At 45.9% G+C, this 22,500-nt stretch overlaps 1 protein-coding gene across 19 annotated transcripts in view; it reads left to right on the top strand.

Annotated features, from left to right (window-relative positions):
* nrxn1a (neurexin 1a) overlaps positions 1–22,500 on the top strand; it is a 147,253-nt gene that overhangs the window by 116,387 nt on the left and 8,366 nt on the right. For 14 of the 19 annotated variants that reach the window (XM_031583149.2, XM_031583145.2, XM_031583141.2 and 11 more), the window contains 3 exons: positions 9,070–9,241; positions 12,734–12,823; positions 14,208–14,524. In XM_031583149.2, the coding sequence (XP_031439009.1) occupies positions 9,070–9,241; positions 12,734–12,823; positions 14,208–14,524 (579 nt within the window). The remainder of the gene's footprint in view (positions 1–9,069; positions 9,242–12,733; positions 12,824–14,207; positions 14,525–22,500) is intronic. The other 5 variants (XM_031583154.2, XM_031583153.2, XM_031583152.2 and 2 more) reach the window with 1 other exon arrangement.

The following is a 22,500-nucleotide window of genomic DNA, read 5'->3' as shown; positions in this document are numbered from 1 at the left end:
TGCGTGAGCTGAGTTGATCTGATGTGTCCCTTACACAGGTGGTCTGCCTGTAGCCCCTATCATTGATGTAACAGGTTACCCGTTGTGGGTCCAACATCCTCAGGTTTGCCCTTCCTACAGGAAGGGGCCCCTGGATCATTCCAAAGGGCCCGGCGCGGTGGCCTTCAGTGGCCTAATTTGTCTGAGCTGAGAGCATTAGGCGAGTCGGTGGATATGCATGACCCTAAATGCTTCTGACTGAGTTCATTTCATCTCCTCCCATCACTGTCACTGGGCAAAGAGCATCATTAGTCATCCCTCAGTTGTAATCAGCCCGGCACCAGAGGAAGAACTAGAGGGGGCCAAATTGGGGGAGAGAGATGGGAATGAAAAAGCCAAAGCAGACGTAAGGAGGGGATGCAGACCTGAGAGAGGGAGAGAGAGAGAGAGGGAGGAGAGAGAGAGAGAGAGAGAGAGACAGCAGACCTGAGAGAGGGAGGGAGAGGGAGAGAGATGGAGGAGAGAGAGAGGGGGGAGAGAGAGAGAGAGAGGGAGAGAGAGAGAGACAGCAGACCTGAGAGAGGGAGGGAGAGGGAGAGAGAGGGAGGGAGGGAGAGACAGCAGACCTGAGAGAGGGAGAGAGATGGAGAGGGAGGAGAGAGAGGGGGGAGAGAGAGAGAGAGAGGGAGAGAGAGGGAGAGAGAGAGAGACAGCAGACCTGAGAGAGGGAGAGAGAGAGAGAGAGGGAGGGAGAGACAGCAGACCTGAGAGAGGGAGGGAGAGAGAGGGAGAGGGAGGAGAGAGAGAGGGGGGAGAGAGAGAGAGAGATAGAGAGGGGGAGAGAGGGAGAGATAGTGAGGGGGGAGAGAGAGAGAGAGAGAGGGAGAGAGCAGACCTGAGAGAGGGAGAGAGAGGGAGAGAGACAGCAGACCTGAGAGAGGGAGAGAGAGAGAGAGAGAGATAGAGAGGGGGGGAGAGAGAGAGAGAGAGGGAGAGAGCAGACCTGAGAGAGGGAGGGAGGGAGGGAGAGAGAGAGACAGCAGACCTGAGAGAGGGAGCAGACCTGAGAGAGGGAGCGAGAGAGAGAGGGAGAGAGCAGACCTGAGATAGGGAGAGAGAGAGAGAGGGAGAGAGCAGACCTGAGATAGGGAGAGAGAGAGAGAGAGGGAGAGAGCAGACCTGAGATAGGGAGAGATAGAGAGAGAGAGAGGGAGAGAGCAGACCTGAGAGAGGGAGAGAGAGAGAGATGATGATTATTATGTATTTGTATTATTGTTCCCACTTCTCCCTTTCCCCTTCCGATGTACCCTGTGTAAAGATATATGTATTGTTTATATATTCACTTATTATATATCCAACCCAAATGCTTTGGCAATACTGTAGAATGTTATGGTCATGCCAATAAAGCTTCTTTTGAATTTGAATTTGAATTGGAATTTGAGAGGGAGAGAGCAGACCTAAGAGAGGGAGAGAGAGAGGGAGATAGAGAGAGAGAGAGGGGAGAGAGAGAGAGAGAGAGGGAGAGAGAGAGAGACAGCAGACCTGAGAGAGGGAGGGAGGGAGAGAGAGAGCAGACCTGAGAGAGGGAGGGAGAGAGAGAGAGAGAGGGAGAGAGAGGGAGAGAGCAGACCTAAGAGAGGGAGAGAGAGGGAGATAGTAGACCTGAGAGAGGGAGAGAGAGAGGGAGAGAGCAGACCTGAGAGAGGGAGAGAGAGAGAGGGAGAGAGCAGACCTAAGAGATGGAGAGAGAGAGAGAGAGAGAGAGATAGAGAGGGGGGGAGAGCAGACCTGAGAGAGGGAGAGAGAGAGGGAGATAGAGAGAGAGAGAGGGAGATAGTAGACCTGAGAGAGGGAGAGAGAGAGGGAGATAGTAGACCTGAGAGAGGGAGAGAGAGGGAGAGAGCAGACCTGAGAGAGCAAGAGAGAGAGGGAGATAGTAGACCTGAGAGAGGGAGAGAGAGAGGGGGATAGTAGACCTGAGAGAGGGAGAGAGAGAGGGAGATAGTAGACCTGAGAGAGGGAGAGAGAGAGGGAGATAGTAGACCTGAGAGAGGGAGAGAGAGAGGGAGATAACACTGCAGGTGGCCTGGAGATGACTGAGGACAATTCATTCCATGCTCCCTGAACATACTAGTACTTGTGTACTAGAAGAGTCTTCAGAGCACCTTGAACATGTGTACTAGTACTTGTGTACTAGAAGAGTCTTCAGAGCACCTTGAACATGTGTACTAGTACTTGTGTACTAGAAGAGTCTTCAGAGCACCTTGAACATGTGTACTAGTACTTGTGTACTAGAAGAGTCTCCAGAGCTCCTAAGCAGTCCACCAAGTGAGTGAGGGGAGTGAGGGGAGTGAGGCAGGGGGACGGCGTCGGTCCTCACAGCTGTATTTACAAGGCTGAGCAAGAGGCTAATGATCTAGCCCCCTCCCCCCCCCCCCGCCTCCAGCCGAGCGTTTGCCAGCTGCTCCGGCACATGGCCACCCCTTTAATACCTCTATAGCAGCGCTGCTCCAGCACATGGCCACCCCTTTAATATCTCCATAGCAGCTCTGCTCCGGCACATGGCCACCCCTTTAATACCTCTATAGCAGCGCTGCTCCAGCACATGGCCACCCCTTTAATATCTCTATAGCAGCGCTGCTCCAGCACATGGCCACCCCTTTAATATCTCTATAGCAGCGCTGCTCCAGCACATGGCCACCCCTTTAATATCTCTATAGCAGCTCTGCTCCAGCACATGGCCACCCCTTTAATATCTCCATAGCAGCGCTGCTACGACACATGGCCACCCCTTTAATACCTCTATAGCAGCGCTGCTCCAGCACATGGCCACCCCTTTAATACCTCTATAGCAGCGCTGCTCCAGCACATGGCCACCCCTTTAATACCTCTATAGCAGCGCCACCCCTTTAATATCTCCATAGCAGCGCTGCTCCAGCACATGGCCACCCCTTTAATATCTCCATAGCAGCTCTGCTCCGGCACATGGCCACCCCTTTAATACCTCTATAGCAGCGCTGCTCCAGCACATGGCCACCCCTTTAATATCTCCATAGCAGCTCTGCTCCGGCACATGGCCACCCCTTTAATACCTCTATAGCAGCGCTGCTCCAGCACATGGCCACTCCTTTAATACCTCTATAGCAGCTCTGCTCCAGCACATGGCCACCCCTTTAATATCTCCATAGCAGCTCTGCTCCGGCACATGGCCACCCCTTTAATACCTCTATAGCAGCGCCACCCCTTTAATATCTCCATAGCAGCGCTGCTCCGGCACATGGCCACCCCTTTAATACCTCTATAGCAGCGCTGCCTGCCACTGGGGCAGAATGGCGTCAATGCCAGGATTTGGCGGCCACACACACAGGAACACAGACTCCCGCAGACACACACAACTTCCAAGAAGGCAAGGAGGCAGAGAGCATGCTGGGTAAACGCCAAGTCATTATCACCCTGGAGAGAATCCAAATGCTTGGCGCTCAACGACCTTACACGCTCAGTGCCAAGCTTCCTACAGCTGTTTTATTACACTGGTCAGTGTGTGTGTGTGTGTGTGTGTGTGTGTGTGTGTGTGTGTGTGTGTGTGTGTGAGAAAGAGAGAGAGAGAGAGATAGAGAGGGGAGATTGGATGTTTGACAGAGGCACAGTCAGCCTATAAATGAGGCAATTTCCAGCAGCAAGGCTCATCATCCCATCAGGTCTATTGTACACTTCTCTTCTCCAGCACTCCCTGGCTTTCTCATCCACCGCTCTCTCACTCACTCCATCATTACCTGCCTTTGGGCCTGAGCTGAAACAGGACGCACACAGGGAAATATACTTCACACCTGTCCAGCTAACTATTAGCAGCATATTTGATTTGACTTGGTTTTGTTTTTGTTTTGTTATTTGTGTTTTGTTTTTATTTTATTATTTGCATCTCGAAACGAATACTATTGAGAATTTGTCAGACCCAGTTAAATTCAGTTGTGTGATCGTCAGTCACTGATCGTCCTCCTCCTCCGGAACGTCATTGGGTGGAGAAGCACCCGGAACAATCACACCTCAATCCCCCATCGCAGCCCAGCCCAGCCCAGCACAACAGGAGCAGAGCTGTCAGATAGCGGGTGCCATACAGCAGCACAAAACAATGGCTGATCTGGAGCCAGAAGGCTCTACGGAGACAGTGAGGGGCTCAGGAGAATCAAGGGTAAAAATAGCCCAGGAATTGTGGCTGTATGTATGTGCAGGAGTAATGGGAGAGCTGTGACTGTTAGAGCCAGCATCTCAACGCCACGTCTTTCATCCCTTTCTTTCTCTCTCTCTCTCTCTCTCTCTCTCTCTCTCTCTCTCGCTCTCTCTGTCTCTCTCTCTCTCCCTCTCTCTCTCTCTCTCTCTCTCTCTCTCCCTCTCTCTCTCCCCCTCTCTCTCTCTCTCTCTCTCTCTCTCTCTCTCTCTTTGTGGATCATCATCCCTTCCCTTCCCTCACTGCATCTCAGCTGCGGTTGAAGACAATATGAATAATGCAAACATAATTCCCTCCAGATCCTTTTCTTATTATCGATTTCATAATTGCCTTATTTTTATTTATTTATTTTTTTTTTTCGTCAAGATGAATGTGGGTTTGGGGTCGGAGGAACTAGGACACGCCGGGTTATTTTCGGTTACTGAAGAGCGGGAAACCTGCTCTTGCCAAAGCGGAGATGTATGGTCTCTACCTACACCGCCAGGGGAATGAGAGCACACACACACACGCATACACACGCACACACACACACACACACACACGCACACACCACGCTCCCTCTGGAGTATTTATCAAAACATTCCCTTCTACATGGCAAGACCATATTTTGAAGCGCATGCATTAGGAAGTAGCCCTGCACTTAGTTATGTATGAGAGTGAACTGGCTGTGTGACTGGAATATGTTTCGGCTTCTCCTTCAATTCACATTGTCAAAGGGCTGGCGTCAGAAGAATAAGAATGCTGCTCGCTCAATCACGTTTGAATGAAAATGACCCCAAAACCCAATATAGCTGCAGTTCAGCGCACACTGAACCAGTTCATGTTTTTGAAAATCCCACAAGAGAAGATGCATAGTCTTCCATACTCTTTGAAAGATTGTGCACACACAGAGAAGCAACCATTCAAAAGAACAAAAGTAGTAGCACACCAAACATCATTATTCTCACGTCTCCTCAACTGGCGCCAGTCTTCAGTTTCAATTGGGTGGCATCATTTGTGAGCACACCTCAGGCTCATCGAGCTCCCATCTGTTGGGTAAACGCCAGGAGACCGCATGGCTGTGTGACATCGCCACAGTAACGTGTCGTGTCGTGTTGTCATACACTTTAATTAATGCCACTGTTAGTGACAAAATATTACTCAAAGGCATGCACCCAACCTCCAGTCCCCTTTCCCGAGGCAGCTAATATCCACAAACATCACTGAGCCACTGGCAGTCACACTGAGCCTGGTCAGGGTACCCTTAGCCTAGGGGATTTTCAGGGCTTGTATAACTCTATATTTATTTTTGTAACAATGCCCAACCAATACAGGCCAATGCTGTCCCCCTGCCCTCTTGGCTCTCGGGTAGCTCTTAGCTATTGTTGCCGTACTCACAGGGTGCCCACTCTCATCATCTGTCCCTCTTCCCACCCGCCGCTAGACAAGAAAGGTGTACACTGCTGCGTGGGTTTTCAGGAATTCTCACCTCGTCTGGCATTTCTAAGCTTTAAGTCCCCAGAGTAATGGAGCTCATGTGGCCCAGAGAGAGAGGGGGGAGGCTCGCTGCGCGCGGGTGGAATTGTGGATGTCAGTCAGCTCCGCTCCGCTCGGCTCCGGTCCGCTCTCTGGTTGTCTTCCTAATTGCCCACTGGAATGGAGAAGGCCCTGTGGAGCCCCAGTGCTGTCATAACAACTCTTAATGATGTTCAGAAAGACTCCTGTTCAATTATTTTTATTGCATTTAGATTAGCCATCAGGGAGAAGGGTGGTTTTATACGGGCTAGGGAAGGGAAGGGAAGGGGTAGTATTTAGGTCTATTTCCCTCTGTCAGAACACGACGTGGGGGTTACACGGCAGGGAGTGAAATATTTAGAAAGACGAGTAAGTGCTGTGAGTGAAGTGCATTATTAATGTACTCAAGATGTTTCACCATTTTTATTTATTTTTTAAATACAAAAATTAGAAATGAGGCTGGGCAAGCTTAGACTGTGACTATGACCTACTTTGGTTGATGTGCAGTACCATATGTTGGTGCACATTTTATAGGCACTGTCTTAGCTCATAGAATGGTCAATGCTAAGTGTTAAACTTATACTTTACCCTGTAACAGATTGCTTTATGGCAGAAAGTATGTATAAAAGGAAATAGTCAGACCTAATAGGCTATGGCTCCATGAGTTAAAATCCTCTTCTTGTCCATCTGTTTTTTCATGTGTTCTTTTTACAGTCATGCACACCGTGAGATCCTAACCTATTGAGGCACATTTGTAGGTTTTTTTTTTTTGGTATTTATGTCATTTTGGGATGGGACTTTAGTGGGCTGGAGTCCATTTTGTAGGTCTGTGTCAAATGTGTAGTGGCCTGTAGCACTCTTGTCATCATGACTGATTTAGTTTACCAGTACAGGAGTCTATTCTCTTTTCCTGAGGTTTCCCCCACCAGTGTGCTGTAGTTGTAGTTGATTTCAAGGTACCTCTAGACCCTTTCAGGTTTGTGTTGGGGGAGCTCAATATTTCTCCTCCTCCTTTTTCATGTTTTCCCCCTCAGGGTACTTTTAGGAAGATTTCTCTCTGTTCCAGTGTAAAACCCAGTCAATCTGGGGCACCATCACACAGGGGACGCCATGTAGGACAGAGGGCTGGTGTGTTGTTAGACATGCCTCTAAAATGTGTTGTCTCCTGTGAGTTTGAGCTTTCAGTGGCTTGAGGTGTGCAGGTTTGTCTGCCTCGCTTCTCCTCGCCTCCTTCCTCTCACAGATGATCTCAGTCAGTTCGAACAGTGGACTGTAGTTAGACAGTCTTCACTTATTCACTTAAACAACACACAGACACACACACACACACACACACACACACACACACACACACACACACACACACACACACATTCCTGATTTCTTGGAAGGACCGCATAATGAGCAGTTCAGCCCAGGTTTCCATTATGATCAGTGTGGGTATGCACGGGTCGAGGGAGCATTAGATTACCTCTGGCATGTGTTGACACGGCGAATGTCACATCCCGTCATATCACAATGCTGCGGCAGTCCTGTAATACCTGGCTCAGAGTATTAGAACTGATGGGGCGCATAATGGAGCTTTTCAGGATAAAAGAAGCACATGTATTACTTATGTAGGCCATGTGTCAAAGTCAATTCGCCTGCTGTCACCATAGTAACAATATTTCCAAAATGATCATGCACGAGATTTTTTTTCCAATTGTGCTCAAGGAGATGTCAATTTGACCTGCAGATGTATAAGAAGACTTGGAAATAGGGTGTGTAAGATAAGCATACACGAGTCTCACCATACTGTTATTACGGTCACTAATAAGATTTGTGTGCAGAGTGCTGTCCTTCCAGGTTTTAAAAAGACCAGTAAAGGCCCTAAAAGAAAAAGATGTACGAAAAGGGTTTGGTTGGATGTAAAGTTGATTTCCATTAGCTATTTAGCTATGTTGCCTTTGTAATACAGTAATATTGGATACCCATTTGGATACTTAAACTAAGCAATAATTACAGTTTGTGGCCATCTACTGGTATGAGGATGTACTGCGATATGCCTACCTCTTGACTAACAGCCTCTTACAATGCCCAAGAAAATGAGTGAGAGAGAAACCAGTGAGAGAAATCTATATCTTATTCTGTTATCATGACTTACTGGATAACTGTGTGTGTGTGTGTGTTGGTGTGTGTGTGTGTGTTGGTGTGTGTGTGTTGGTGTGTGTGTGTGTGTGTGTGTCATTGTCTGTGGGTGAGTGTGTGTGTCAAAGCATGTTCAGTAGACTGTAAAGGAGCCCTTGAGCTTCACCTTGGCCTGTTCATTCAAATCATTACATCTTAATAAGCAATTCATTAGATCCTGTGAAGCACGATTTATTGTGAACTGATGTTCGAATAGGAGAATAGGACTGAAGACCCAGGAGGCTGAAACTGGGGCAGCCGTGCTCCAGTGTTATCAAGAACACAAGGGGGGGGGGGGGGGGGGGGGGGGGGTGGGACGTTGACAAGCCCACACGGCTATCTATTTAATTTACTGTGTAATAATTCTAATTTTAACATGGGGATTTGGAGCAGATGTTTAATATGTATGTTCTGACGCTCTGGTGTCATTTCAGGCACATTTAGACCACTTTTGAAAAGTGTCTCAGGCCTTCTCACCAGGCTGCTGGCCGTGTGGGGAGGTCCCTCTTGGCTGGGTCAGAACAGCTCCAGCCCAGACAACAGGACCCATGTGAATTAGTCAGAACATTATTTTAGCATCAGGCTTCCCACTCATACTTTGTAAACACGTACCAAACAATGTAGTTACTGTCTGGTGGTGACCCATAGTTCAGTAGCTTATAACATAGACTAGTCCAGATCCACTGCGGGTCCACAGAGAATGGACCTAATGATGGACCATCACAACTGCCCCAACACTCCTTCTGCAAAGACAAAGAGATGCAGTCTTTTTTAAGGGAAGAAAAAGAGTGCCAGTCGTAGCGCTGTGAGTGATGCTTGACTGTGTCACACAGGGGAGTTGGGATGTGCTGCAGGGCCAGTGACAGTCCTGGATGATCTCATCTCCACGGAGACGTCCAGTCCCTGCTGACCTGTCAGCGCTTGAGGCAGCTCAGAGTGTCTCAGACATGCAATGAGCTGCTCCCGACTGGGTCACGTCTGATGGTGGCGCTCTGAATACACATGTGTGACACTGATCTCCAGACACCGTAGACTGGATAGTTACAGATTGATAGATATCTGTGTTGATTCATGTTAAGGATATGGTATACGGTAGGGTATAACTTGCAAAAAGTCAACTTTAAAACTCTCATTTCTCTTCCTTTTCTATCTTCCCTCTATTTCTCTCTCTCTCTCTCTTTCTCTCTCTCTCTGTCTAAATACAGGAGAAGGGAAATGTCAGAGTGGTGTTTAATGTGGGCACACACGACATTAACATTGAGGAGCCTTCAAAGTTTGTAAATGATGGGAAGTACCACATAGTTCGCTTTACGCGGAGTGGAGGCAACGCCACCCTACAGGTGGACGACCTGCCCGTGATAGAGCGATACCCCACAGGTAAGTCCCCTCACCCCTCTCCTCTCCCACTCTCCTGCCTTTAGAGGAAAGAGATTTGCCTCCTGACTGGTTTACAGATGTCAGCCAACTGGACAGGATGCCAGCACAAGTCCAAAAGGTTACTTACAGACAAAAGTGGTTTTGTGGCTTTGTGGCCAAAGTCTCTTCCTGACCCTGGTATCCTTTAAAATGTCAGCCACGCTGATGGCTCCAGGGTTTTGAATGTCTTGAAATGTCAGAGGCCGTGCCATCTGAGAAGCGCTGACAAAAGCTTGACAACAGAGCTGACATTCCACCTCCAATCCCAGAATATGCCAATCATGTCCTGGAGATTTACAATAGATGGGTTTCCACTAAGAAAATCCTGAGTGGAAATGCTTGAAATTAGCATAAAATCTTCTAAATCGAATACAAATAAAATAATAATAATTACATTTAAATTTGCCAGAGGGGCGTGGATTAATTCTTGATTCGCTAGGGTATAATGCAATTTAGGTTGATGGAAACCTGTTTATTTGCATCAAATTGCCTTTTTTGAGAATGTATTATGTGTGTGCCCTGACAGCACCAGGTTTGAAACCACAGCTGTCGACAACTCCTCCCTTGATTAGGAGAGTGTTGCCGAACACCGCGGATGGAAACGTGCAGTCGTGTTTGTTTTAGCCCAATCTTCATAAATGATTAAACGATTACAAATTTGAATATGCTAAATGAGTGGAGTGGAAACCCAGCGTGGGTCCACATGAAAACCTGTGCATTCGCTGGCTCTCTGTGTGTGAACGTAGCAAAACACGCCTGCATCTGTAGATTCTCTCAGGCACAGTTTAATCGGCGTTTTAAATGAATGAATTCACTTTATATAACATAGCTGTTAGCATGATTTTAAAAAGCATCGAACGTTTTTATTTAATAAATCAAAGTGACACACAGGCAGTAGGTTATTTTGTGAGGTATCTATTGGCTGTATAATGATAATCCTGACATGATCTAAAGTGGTAGAGTGAAAGTTGTTTCTCCCTACCATGAGATGTTCAGTGACAAATACCAGTACCTGGGCTACACAAAGAAGTGACATATTAACTACCAAAGCAATAAAATCCTTGGCAAACTGTCAAGCTTCACATTAGAGAAATCCCTGGTTCTCTTGTAGACACTCCTGGGGTTCCGACCTTATTAGAACTGCAGACTAATATGTAGGGAACATAACCAACTCTACTAAGCTTTTGAATACTGACAAGCATTTCCAAACTTTTCCACAAGTGCTGCAAATATTTAAAAACGAAAGAAATTACGCATGCCTCTTTCATTTTAATCAAGGCCTGATTGACTGGGCTGCAGAGAAGAAAAAAATCGTGGTGATTAAACCAAAGCAATTAAAATGAACAGGCAGAGACAAGTGAAGAACGAGAGATAAGAACGACTTGTTTCTGTGCTTCTGCAATCTGACATAAATTCCCAATGTAACATTTGTTCTGTTTGCCATGCTGTTTAATAATTCAGTAAATGTTACTTTCTTATCCCTTACAATTTTGATAAAATGTTGAGAGTAATCTCTGTGAATGTTTGCCTGGCCCTAATTTACAGCTTAGAGTTTCATCTCACTCCAACAACTATACTGCAGTCAAGATGGGAGATGGGAGACTGGAGACACTCTTTTGGTCCTCTCTCTCTCTCTCTCTCTCGGTCTGAAACCACACACACACACACACACACACACACACACACACACACACACACACACACACACACACACTCTCCCAACTGCAATCACTTTGCTGTTTGGACCCCTCCCCTGCTGCGTGTCTGTGCTGTTTTTATCAGCCATCATTTGGAAGGACTGACTTCTTTGTCTGCTGATTAGCGGTGGCAATAACTCACTGCTGAGCTCAGCCGCGGCCAGCGCCTGCTGCTAACGCTGGCAGCGGGAGAAGCACACAATGATAGCACAGGTGTCTTTTGTCTCCACCAAGGTCTCCTGCATCCTCATCTACTTACGATACACACATCCACAATTACAGAATGCCCACAGATACAATTACTGCCATAGTGCGCTCTTTAGGACAAATGATTCTCCACATGAAAGAGGGTTGGGAGGAAGTGATTTCTTAAGTGTTTCCAACACGGCCAAGGCCCCTGAAGCCTCATTTTGGCACCGCTGGCTATGCGGATGAAGGTTTAGAAAACAGCCTTGGTGTGGAATGTGAACACAGAAAGGGAGGAGTAGATCATATACTGGGGAGAAATACAATTATATCTACCGACATATATATCTATGTATACATATAGTTATTTCCAAACACATCATAGTCATCCCCTCGCTTCCTTTCAGCGTAGCATGATTTTATAAGTGACATTTCATTAAAAAAATTGCAGCTGAATAGCAAATATCACCACTGACCTCGAGCAGCGAAAGGCTTCCACAGACGTGAAAGCATTTTTAAACAAATGAAATACACCAAAAACGAAAGAATTTCAAAGAAAGTCTCTCCTCCTGCGCCTTACCCTTATCTGGTGATCTTATCATTCTAAGAAAAGGTTTTATCCCCTCAGCTACAGATTGCCTGGCTGTCTGTGTGACTCTTGAGAAAATAGGTAATTAATCATTCCACTGAAAGCATCTGGCCTGAAATTCAGACAAAAGCACTCCTCTAAAAGTCCCTTGGAAAAAAAAAAAACCAGCTCATTAGATTCTAATTTGTCCTGGAAGCCATCTTCCCTTTAGTAGTGATGAACCTGTCTGGGCCCCCTCCCTCCCTGTGTCTATGGCTCCCTTCCTGCTGGGGTGGCAAGAGGGCAGAAATATGGGTCATGTCTCTGGGTCAAAGCTTTTGTCAATGCATTCTCAACCAATCAACTGGGTGTGATCCTCTCTGTCAATGACAACTGTAATGACATGTTCTGACTTCTTGTTTGCAGCGGCTTGTTTCTCTTGTTGCCTTTTGGTTCTTCTGAATGTTTAAGATACTGTAACTCTACTCAGATCAGATAATTAATGCTAGAATATTCTTAAAAAATTGAATGAAATGAGTGAAAAGAACTTTATCTCAGCAGGATGTGTGTTACGTTAAAATATAATTGGATGAATAAAAATTTGGTATATTGAAAAAAAAAGATAAAACAAATATATTGAGCAGTAGATAAATCGTTGAAAAAAATCTGCTAAAAGTATTTAAAAATGAGTTTCATTTTATTTTGGCAGACTTATGAGATGAATGCTTAAACTTGTGATTTTTTTCTTGCTTACTTTTTTAACTTCACAAGCATAGCAGGAGTTCGACACTCATTCTTATAATGTAGATATAATTTGTTTGCTTAAATAGTTAACGTTAAAGATATGACTTTTATTAATGCTATGTATTGTAATTTTGATTTTCCAAATTTTTCAAAACTTAAAAAGCTGGACGCAGTATCTTGCTGTAGGTTTTAGGTTTTAACATTTAACCTTTGACCTTACAGATTGTAACCCCTGAAATGTCTCTTTAAACTTTAAAGGCAACATTGATAACGAGCGACTGGCGATTGCTAGACAGCGAATCCCATATCGGCTCGGTCGAGTAGTTGACGAATGGCTACTCGACAAAGGTAAAACACTGATTAAAACTTCAAATAAAAAGATAATTTGATCATAAGCAGTGACATTTTGCATCACAAATAAACCCTCTAAAAGTCAAATCCCCTGTATAACTAATCTTTTAAATTAAATGTAGTTTGTAATATTATTCATTGTATAATAATGTGTTTGAAGTAATCAATTTGTGTTTGTGTAATCACTATGAGATTAAACCACAGGTTAAAGGGACTGGTAATATACTGATAATGTTTCTCAAGTTAGTGGAATTATGAGCAAAATATATGTACGATTAAAATACAATAAAATGTAATTTCTATAGCGGCAGAGTCTAAATGATTAACTAAGAATTTATTTCTGTTCAAGAAAGTATTTGTTTGTACATATGGTAAATGCTACAGATGCCTTTTCGATTACACTTCTGTTTTCATATTTAATTTTCAGTTTGGAAAAGTCCGCAGAATAAAAGCTCAGAGATAAATTGCATAAATAGATTTAATGATTCTTGGCATCAGATATGAAGTCCCTTTAACAAACCAAGTTTTTAAAAAAGCAGAGCCAAAATACTTTTGAATGCATGCTGTTTAAATGTATGTAATACATTGTACTGGGAACTATCAATCTGTGTTCAATATTTTTGTTGTTTTTGTACTTTAGTTCCTTTTAATTCCAGTTCTTGTCACGTAGAGTCATTTGTGAAGTGTCCCACTGTTGTTAAATCATCTCTCCACCACATCCACTTTGGTTGAGTCTTTCTTCATCTCGTGTCTGGCCGGCCGCTATTGCTTAAAGGCGATGGTGACAGTGCGCTAATGAGGTTCTGGAGTGATGAACTTCTCTGTCATTAGCTTCCTCTTCCAATGAGCTTGCTGACTAAATGATGGATCTTTCTTAAAAAAAAAAAAAAAAATAGGCTCAGAAGTTGGCCTTTCAGCAAAGCAGCATTGCTCTTTTTATTTCTTATTTATTTATTCATTTATCTATCTCTCTGTCTATCTATCTATCTATCTATCTGTCTATCTATCTATCTATCTATCTATCTATCTTGCTATCTCTCTCTCTGTCTATCTGTCTAGCTATCTATCGTTTGTTTTTATTTATTTATTTCAGAGGCCTTTGTGCATTCATCTTCTTCATTGATTATCATGATGTAATGTCCAAGTCATTCAGTCCTCATAAATTACTGCTGTTGCTGTTGGCATTTAGGGGTCATGACTTACCCTCATCAGATTTATGGACGGGTGGGAGTGGGGGCTTCTGTGTGTCTGTGTCTCTGTGTGTGTGTGTGTGTGTGTGTTTGTGTGTGTGTGTGTATGTGTGTGTGTGTGAGTGTGTGTGTGTGTGCTGTGGGGCTGCTTTGCCAGCCTCGGGCGCTTGAACACTCTGGTGTCCTCGCAGGTCGGCAGCTCACCATCTTCAACAGCCAATCCACCATCAAGATCGGCGGTTGGGAGAAGGGCAGTCGGCCCTTCCAGGGCCAGCTCTCGGGCCTCTACTACAACGGCCTGAAGGTGCTGAACATGGCGGCGGAGGCCGACTCCAATGTGCGTTTGGACGGCAGTGCCAGGCTGGTGGGGGACATGCCCTCCTCCTCCATCACGCCCCAGTCCAGCGCCTCCGCCTCGGGCAACCGCTCGCACACGCCCTCCCTGTCCGACATCACCACCACCACGGCAGCCAACCGGCAGGGCAAACAGACCACCACCACGCCACAGGTCAGTGAGCCGCTCGAGGGTTGTTTGGGCCACGCGTGCCGCGGTTCTCTCATTACTGTCTCTCCCTTCAGCTGGATCAGGCAGGCATGGAGGGTAGTGCTGTCCTTGTGGCAGTCAAGCAAAACATAATCTTTACAAGATAGAATAACAAAGATAAAAATGAGCAAACTTGATTGGAAGCTCAGCATGTAGCAAAGGATCTAGGAATTGTATCAGACTTCCTATTATCTTCTTATTAATTTCTTATTATCCAACTTCTATCTATATTCAGATCCATATTTATCTACCTTTATTACATTTCCAAGAACACTCTCTCTCTCTCTTTGAGCTGCTCTCTCGTATGGCCCCCTACACACACACACAAGGGAACAAAAAAAAACATAAATGCATACACACAAAAGCTAGACAGCATCTGAGATTGAAGACTGCATCTCAGTGTGGTGTGTTCTTTTATCTGAAGGGGGTCCGGGCTGCTTTGATGTGTTCTGAATGGGCCCCTCCATCAGTTCCATCAGACAGCGCTGAGAGCATTCAGCCAGGTCGGTCGGCGGGGCCTTTAAAGCAGCTGGCACGGGGCCACTCAGACGCGCCCTCAGGGGCCACCAGCATGCGGAGCGAGCAGAAAAGGGGGTCTCGCTCCAGCACAACCCAGTGGCCTCCTTACTTTGAGGGGGTCACAGGCTGGTTCTTTATCAGCGGGCTCCTGGAGTGCCCTGAGGACAACACCATGGTTGGGTAGTGTGCTGGATAATGGGGCATGGAGTCCCCCCACGGTTGGCCAGGGGGCGTGGGGGCTGGTGGTGGAGGCTGCGCTGTGCATATGAAATATGAAGCTCTGTCTTCACACACCATTTCCCTACATCTGCTTGGAGGAATCTGGTTGCATGTCAAATCAGTGTTTGGATCAAGAATGGGACTGATTAATGATGAGAGATAAATGAAGTGGAAAAAAAAAGGCATTAAATGCTTTATAAGTTAGAATGGGCCTAAATATGCCTTGAACATGTTTTTGACAGAGATGTGTGGTACACCTGCTGGTGGGTTCTATTGGATGTGCTCATTATTAGCTTTCAGCTGTTAATGGTGCATGTCCACCTAAAACAAGTAGTGGCCATGGAACAGTTGCTGGTCAAATGTGTGAGATGAGTATGATGGGCATGACACGCAAGTGATCATTTTAGAAAGAAAATAAACAAGAAATAGTCGAGACCAACCTTATGAAAGTATCTCTTACAGAAGGTATACTTAGCTAATGACATTCTGGGAAACACCCTGAAACATGAAGCTACTGCTTAAGGTATCACTTACAAATGGCGTGGCGTGAAGAAGGCTTCAGGAAGCGCAGCCCAACTTCATATGATATATCACTGTTGAGTTACTCTTCAAACAGCTGCTGATAAGGAACAGTTGGATGCCTTAAACCTATATCAGGGATGTGCTATGGGCAAAGTTCATCAAAGCAGTGTCATGATAATACAGTAATTATAGGGTATAATATTGTCTATTTGATATAGCATAGGTGTTCTTTTGAAAGTGGTCGTAGCAAAGCTACATTTACCCCAGTATTTCTCCACACATATTTGACAGTTTTCCTGACTGAAATAGTCCAATGACCCTCTGCTTGGCTCTGGCTGTGGAATGTGACCCAATTATAGCTGTTAGTTTGACACGTTCAACTGTTTTGTTTGTTTTCAGACATAAACGTGGGGTTGATAATGACAACTACACATGAGGCTAGGCAAGCCAGGGTTTAATGAATCTTAAGCTCTGCTTATAATAACAATGCTTATCGTATGGCCACACATTTTTGGAGTTCAGCATAGAAAAAGGTAGATTTGGTTTAAAGGGCTTTTGACGTCTTCACTGAGCACTGCAGAACTCGTGCTCTGGAGTCTCCTTCTGTCTATCTCATCCCGTTCATCCTCTCCTCTCTTCTTCCCTCTCTCCCCACCCCACCCCTCCCCTCCACTCAATCTCTCCCCCCCTGACATTGAGTTGTAAGTGTGGCTGTAATTAGGTGTCATTGTGTGAGTCTTAGCAGGATGATTGACATGTGAGGAGAGGCTGATGGGCTTGTGTGATCATGCATGGAGCTATTTAGCCACTGTGACAATGCCATGTTAATGGGACTAATTCCAGGGTAGTGTTCTGTGTAACCTCTTCTCCAAAGGCGCCGGCTCGGTGGGGGCTGTCTGTCAAACGTGGCATCATCTAATCTCACTCTGAGATCCCCAGCACGAGCCTTCACTTACAAAATGGAGCTCCCTCTCACAAGAACCAATGATATATGCTAAAATGTTGCCATGGAAATCTTATTCGCACGGTCTTCCGCAGTGTGTTTTCTCTCATGCGCTCGGCTCGTCTCGGCTCGTCTCTGCTCTCTCTATACTGCTCCCCATTTTGACTTCTCTTTTCCACTCTGCTTCTCTCTCTCTCTCTCTCTCTGAGACATTCCTCCTACATCGATAGACCTGTGGAAATGTTTAATGATTGGAGATGTGAACATCATGATTCACCTGTTACTTTCAACCAGGGTTCTGAGTCACTGTCGCAATCATTTTGTACTTTTAATTATGGCGTGTGCACGTTCCGCTACATATTGGTGCATCAGTGTCCTTGTCGAGAATGAGGCAATATTATAGTCTCTCTTTGTACATGTAGTTGTTCTTGCAATGATTCATCGTATTATCGGCTAGACATAATCCCCTGTGGGAAAAGGTTTCACCATGCATTATTGACACCTTCCCACTCAGACTCATTAGATCATCTGTCATGCAGTAGGAGGGTATGCGATTCATAACAAAGTCACTATAGTGCATTATAGATGCGCCTCAGAAACGGGATTTATACTCTCCAGCCATTGTAAGACAAACACGGCCACCTTAGGCATGCACAGTGGAGGACACAGAGAATGAAAAGTCGTGAGGAGTATTGGCAGAAACCTGTAACCACATCCCTGTGCACGGTTGCATATTGCACATTGCCTTGGCGTGATCACCTTTTGTGCTTTGTTAACAACGCTAGTGGAATGGTTCGGACTAATCCGCTGTACATTGCCATGAAGCGTTAGCACATATGGCGCGTCCCTAAAGAGCGTGATTATCAAGAAGGGATTGCAAAAGCTCTTGTTCCCACACTTTCTGTTTCCCCTGCCTCTTTAAAAAACATGTTTTGAGTTAACAATGACAAACAAGCCGAGTGTGTGTGTGTGTGTGTGTGTGTGTGATTGAAAGTAAGCAGGAGAAGATGGGAGAGTAGCAGCATTAACTCAGGAGTGTGTCTCGGAGGGAGTGGTGTTTATGGAAACAGCCACGCACTGATGCGCGATCTCTTTAATATTTCCATCTGAAGTGGGTCCCTTTGTGGCAAGCTCACAAGACTACTCAGACGTGTAAGTGACAGCTCAGTTGTCTCTCTCTTTTTCTCTCTCTTTTTCCTCTCTCTCTTTGTCTCTCTCGCTCTCTCACTCTCCTATGCTGTCTTTTGATCCTTTCTTATCTTTGTTGTTTTTCCTGTTGTTTTTACATCTCAGTCTCAGTCTCTCTCTCTCTCTCTCTCTCCTCTTCTTTTCTCTCCTGTGCTCATGCTTTTTCTTTTCTCTGTCTCATTCTGCCCCCCCCGATCCCTCGATTTACATTTCTCTCCCGCTCAAAGGTTTCGAATCTCGAAAAGGAATTAACAGGCACGAACGAACGAGTTCATTTTGATGTTGCGAGCATCGGTACTATGTCTGAGCTGCTAAATTGTGTGTTTGGCTTTCAATAATAGATGAGCTTCTCCAAGTGAGGCGATGGTGTCATCAAGCATCAGCAGAAGTTTCAGATCCTCCAACCGTGATGTGTGTGTGTGTGTGTGTGGGCAGAGATGAATGTATTCATGCGTTTGTGGAGTCTACGGCCATGTGAAGGAGGTTATTTTTTGAGCTCACGTTTTCTGGGCGTGAGAGGAACGTCATTAACCTTGTTTTCCGTGTCCGTGCCCAACACGCCCGTGTGCCTGGTGGACTGACAGGCAAGAAGGCTGGTGTCATAACGGAATGTTAACTTGATAAAGACTGACCAGTTTTACATTCTTACATAATTCCCCATACACTAATATCATACACTTTTTAGTGTGACTGGTTTTTTGTTTAGTACACATTATTTCCAACTCCTTTCTTGTCCATTGGTCAGCAGCTGTTGCTGGTGTAGGCTTCGATATGAGCTAGAAAGCTTGGATGGCACTTGCAGACAGCACCAGGTGGAGCTTCTAATGAGAATCAGCTGTCATTTTGTTCAGCATCCCCAACAAAATGAATCTCACAGAGACAGGAATAGAGAGAGAGGGAGGAGGAGGAGGAAGAGAGTCAGGGACTCAGACACACACAAATACACACATGCACATACACATTTTTTTTACAAGTTGAGGTTGAATGCTGAACGAGTTTTGACAAGAGTCTTACTTGTGAGTGTGTGACCATACACACATGAACCACATCCCCTCTGCTGTTTTCTCGTCTAAAACGGCCTCTTTTCTCCACATATCACTGCTATCTCCCAACAGAGAGAGACCGTTGGTTTCTAGCCGTTGCATCATGAGCATGTGTTCACTCACTGGGGGAGAGTAGAGGAGTGGGTTGGCCTCTCTGCTCTGGGTGTCACAGCTCCACAGACGGGCCGTTTGGCCTCACCGCCACGCCTGCCGCCACGGCTGCAACACCATCAGTCCGCTTCCATTTCCCGATCGGCTCAGTGCACCCGATCAATACCTATGTTTGCATTGGCAGGAAGTAGGCTAATTAAGTGGGTTTATGAAAGCTCAGCACACCCCCCACCTCCATCTAGCTCTCTTATGCTGTCTCTGTTTTTCTGTCTCATCGTGCCAAAATAATGCTTCTCTGTGTATTTCCCCCCCCCATTAAAGGTTGCTTTTATCTGGCAAAGCCGGTGTCTATTTTTGCCGTGATTTAATATTTAATGCCTGTTAAATGAATCCTGTGGCTTCCGCTGGCTTATTAGTGGAGTGGAAGCGGGTGCGCTGAGTACAGAGCTGGTGTGGTGCTGGTGGGGTTTTGGGTGTGTGTGTGTGTGTGTGCGTGTGTGCGTGTGTGTGTGTGCGCGTGTGCGTGTGTGCGTGTGTGCGTGTGTGTGTGTGCGTGTGTGTGTGTGTGCGCGTGTGTGTGTGCGTGTGTGCGTGTGTGCGACGTGTGTGTGTGCGTGTCACATCAATAATGAAGAGGATCAGACTGGGGGCCTTCGTTGCATCTGCAGCTGCCACCGACAAATTGAGTCCCACGAGGCCCCATGGTGTGGAATAAGAGACACATTTGCGGGCACCTCATCCCTCTCCCTCTCTCTCTCTCTCTCTCTGTCTCTCTCTCTCTCTCTCTCTCTCTCTTTCTTTCTTTCTCTCTCTCTCTCTCTCTCTCTCTCTCTCTCTCTCTCTCGATCTATCTCATCTCTTTCTTGTGAGATTATGTGATTACACCCAAAACAGCATATCAGCATGTAAGTCATGAGAACTGATGATGCAGAGCTGTTGTTCCCTGTGGGAGTCTGACAGAATTTTGGGAAGCTGTGAGGCAAACATCCCCCCCCCCAGAGGTTGGTTATGTGCCACGCATGTCATTTGCTCCAGCTGCCTAAGAGTAGATGTCTTGTCGTGTGAGACTGCGAGTTCTCTGCCCCCCCCCCCCACACTTCTTTAATAAAAAAAGAGCTGTCTCCAACTAAGCACACCCTTAGCAACCTTGGTGCTCAGCTAGGCTCAGGATTGGCTAGAATTAGTCACCTGATCCAGACGGCATCGCTTACTATCTCTCTTTCTCATGCCTTTCCGCCCTCCCTCCCTCTCTTACTCTCCACGCTTCTCTCCCTCCTCGCTGCCTCTCTCTCTCTCTCTCTCTCTCCCTCGTCCTTTTCAAGGCACTGATAGGATCTCCTGATGCACAGACAATTTATCTCCCTCATCTTCTCAGCAGAGTAGCAGCTTTTCCCCTCGCTTTTCCCTGTTGATCTCAGAGAGAAAGGAAATAAAAAGAACACGGACTCAAACATTTCTGAAGGGTTTGGCTTTGAGGAAGCAGAGACAGAGGAGGACGAGGCAGACAGCCAGGACAAACTCACTCTCGTTCTCCCAAAACAAAGAGAGAGAGAGAGAGAGAGACAGACCTTCCGTCCGCAGTGTTTTCAGAGAGCAGGCAGTGTAGCCAGGCGGCCATGGAGGCGACATGGCATTGTTCCTCATCCCAGGTAGTTGCCTCTTTTCAACAGTCCTTCACAATTACCAGCCTCCTTTTGCATGCAGAGGGCTTTACTGTCCATTCATGCACGCGCTCCCGCCAGGAGCATCACCGCTGCCTGCTCTGTGAGAGAGAGAGAGAGAGAGAGAGAGAGAGAGAGAGAGAGAGAGAGAGAGAGAGAGAGGTGGAGACAGAGAGGCTTGTGCCGCTGCACCTTTAACATGGTTCTCTTTCAGAACTCGTCCGCTGCACACTGTCATTTCTTCATCGCATGGCTCCCCTCCTCATCCTCCTCTCAAATGAGCACTCTCTTGCGCTCTTATCGTACACGCGCGAGGAAATGGCTGCTTTGTTTGTTTGCTTTCTTTTCATCTTGGTGAGATCTAAAAGATCCTAGCATGACTTTTTTTTCGTTTGGTTTCGTTCAGACTTTACCTGAAAAATGTTCCCTCCTTTATATGCTTCTGAAGATACTGTATTTAACAAGTGCTTGTTCATTTGTAGATCATGGATTCCTTATGCCATAATCTTATACTAAAGTCACTATATATTTCAAATCCATCCTTAGAGAAAATACAGAAAAAAATGCCCTTCGCCTTGTGTTTAACTGACTCTTCCCCCTCACCACACATAGTTATTAGTGCAGAAGTATGGCGTGTTTGTCTGGTTGTGTTCTGCTACTTGACCATGGTCTTGTTCATTTAAGACAAGTGGTAGCTATGGCAACATGTGTGCAGATGTCATCCTTCGGAAATGCTTTTCACCATTTGGTCAAAATATGTTTGGATTCCTTTGCACACTTGTGGAAACAAACATCTTAGACTGAACTCTGACACCTCAGTCGTTATTGGCTCATTTCAGTACATAATGAGAAAAATCTTTCAGAAATCAATGCAGACAATACTAACAAATGCAGGCTCATGATTCTGATTTTGATTTTTTATTAATGGTTGATTTGACTCATCAGCTGCAACTCGAGGGTAATGAGTTTTTTTTCAGCAGCATTGATTTATGCAAGTGTGTATATATGTCCTTTGGGACCAGTTAGGAAATACTGTCAGATGAAGTTAAGGAGGAACCAGCTCAGGAATTGCCCGAGAACCTCAGGAGAAATGAGAGGGAGCAGGTGTAGCTGGAATGGGGAGACAAGCCTCAGGACAACCATCTCAGCGCCCACTCAATATCGCTCTGCAGTCCACTCAGCCTAAGCCTGCTGAGATAGAACACAAGAGAGAGATCATTCAGAGATCAGGTCCAGAGAAGGAGAAGAATGGGGAGGTTAGGATGAAGAGCCATCTAATGTGTGCTAATCTCTGTTTAATGCACTTTGGAGAAGAAGGTTAAAGTGTGTTGAAGATTCAAAAAGGACACCTGCAGATGACTGTTGAGTGCAGCGTTTTAAACACGGTTCAGTGTTTGTTATTACAGTCGTGTCTCACAGCCTCAACGGTTTTTTCCCCCTGCAGGCTGTAGGTGTTTAATGTGAACATGGAAGAAAAAAAAAATGCTGCAATGCATCAACCTTCCATGTCTAATTCACAACCTGGGCTGGCAGTGTTTTACCCAGCCCACCAGCAGCACCAATGCAAGGCCCAGGCTCTCCAGCGCGAGGACACCTCCATGAATATTCACGTGTAATTAGTGTGTAGTAGAGGCCTGAGGACTTTGATGTTCTTCCTCCCGCATGCTCCATCTCTCTCTCTCTCTCTCTCTCTTGTAGCTGGAAGGAGAGAGAGGAGGAGGAGGACGGAGGAAG

Source organism: Clupea harengus, chromosome 16 (assembly GCF_900700415.2).
Source record: "Clupea harengus chromosome 16, Ch_v2.0.2, whole genome shotgun sequence".
In the NCBI taxonomy this organism is placed as follows: domain Eukaryota; kingdom Metazoa; phylum Chordata; class Actinopteri; order Clupeiformes; family Clupeidae; genus Clupea; species Clupea harengus.
The sequence above is the reverse complement of the archived record's forward strand: the minus strand, read 5'-3'. Positions and strand labels throughout refer to the sequence as shown.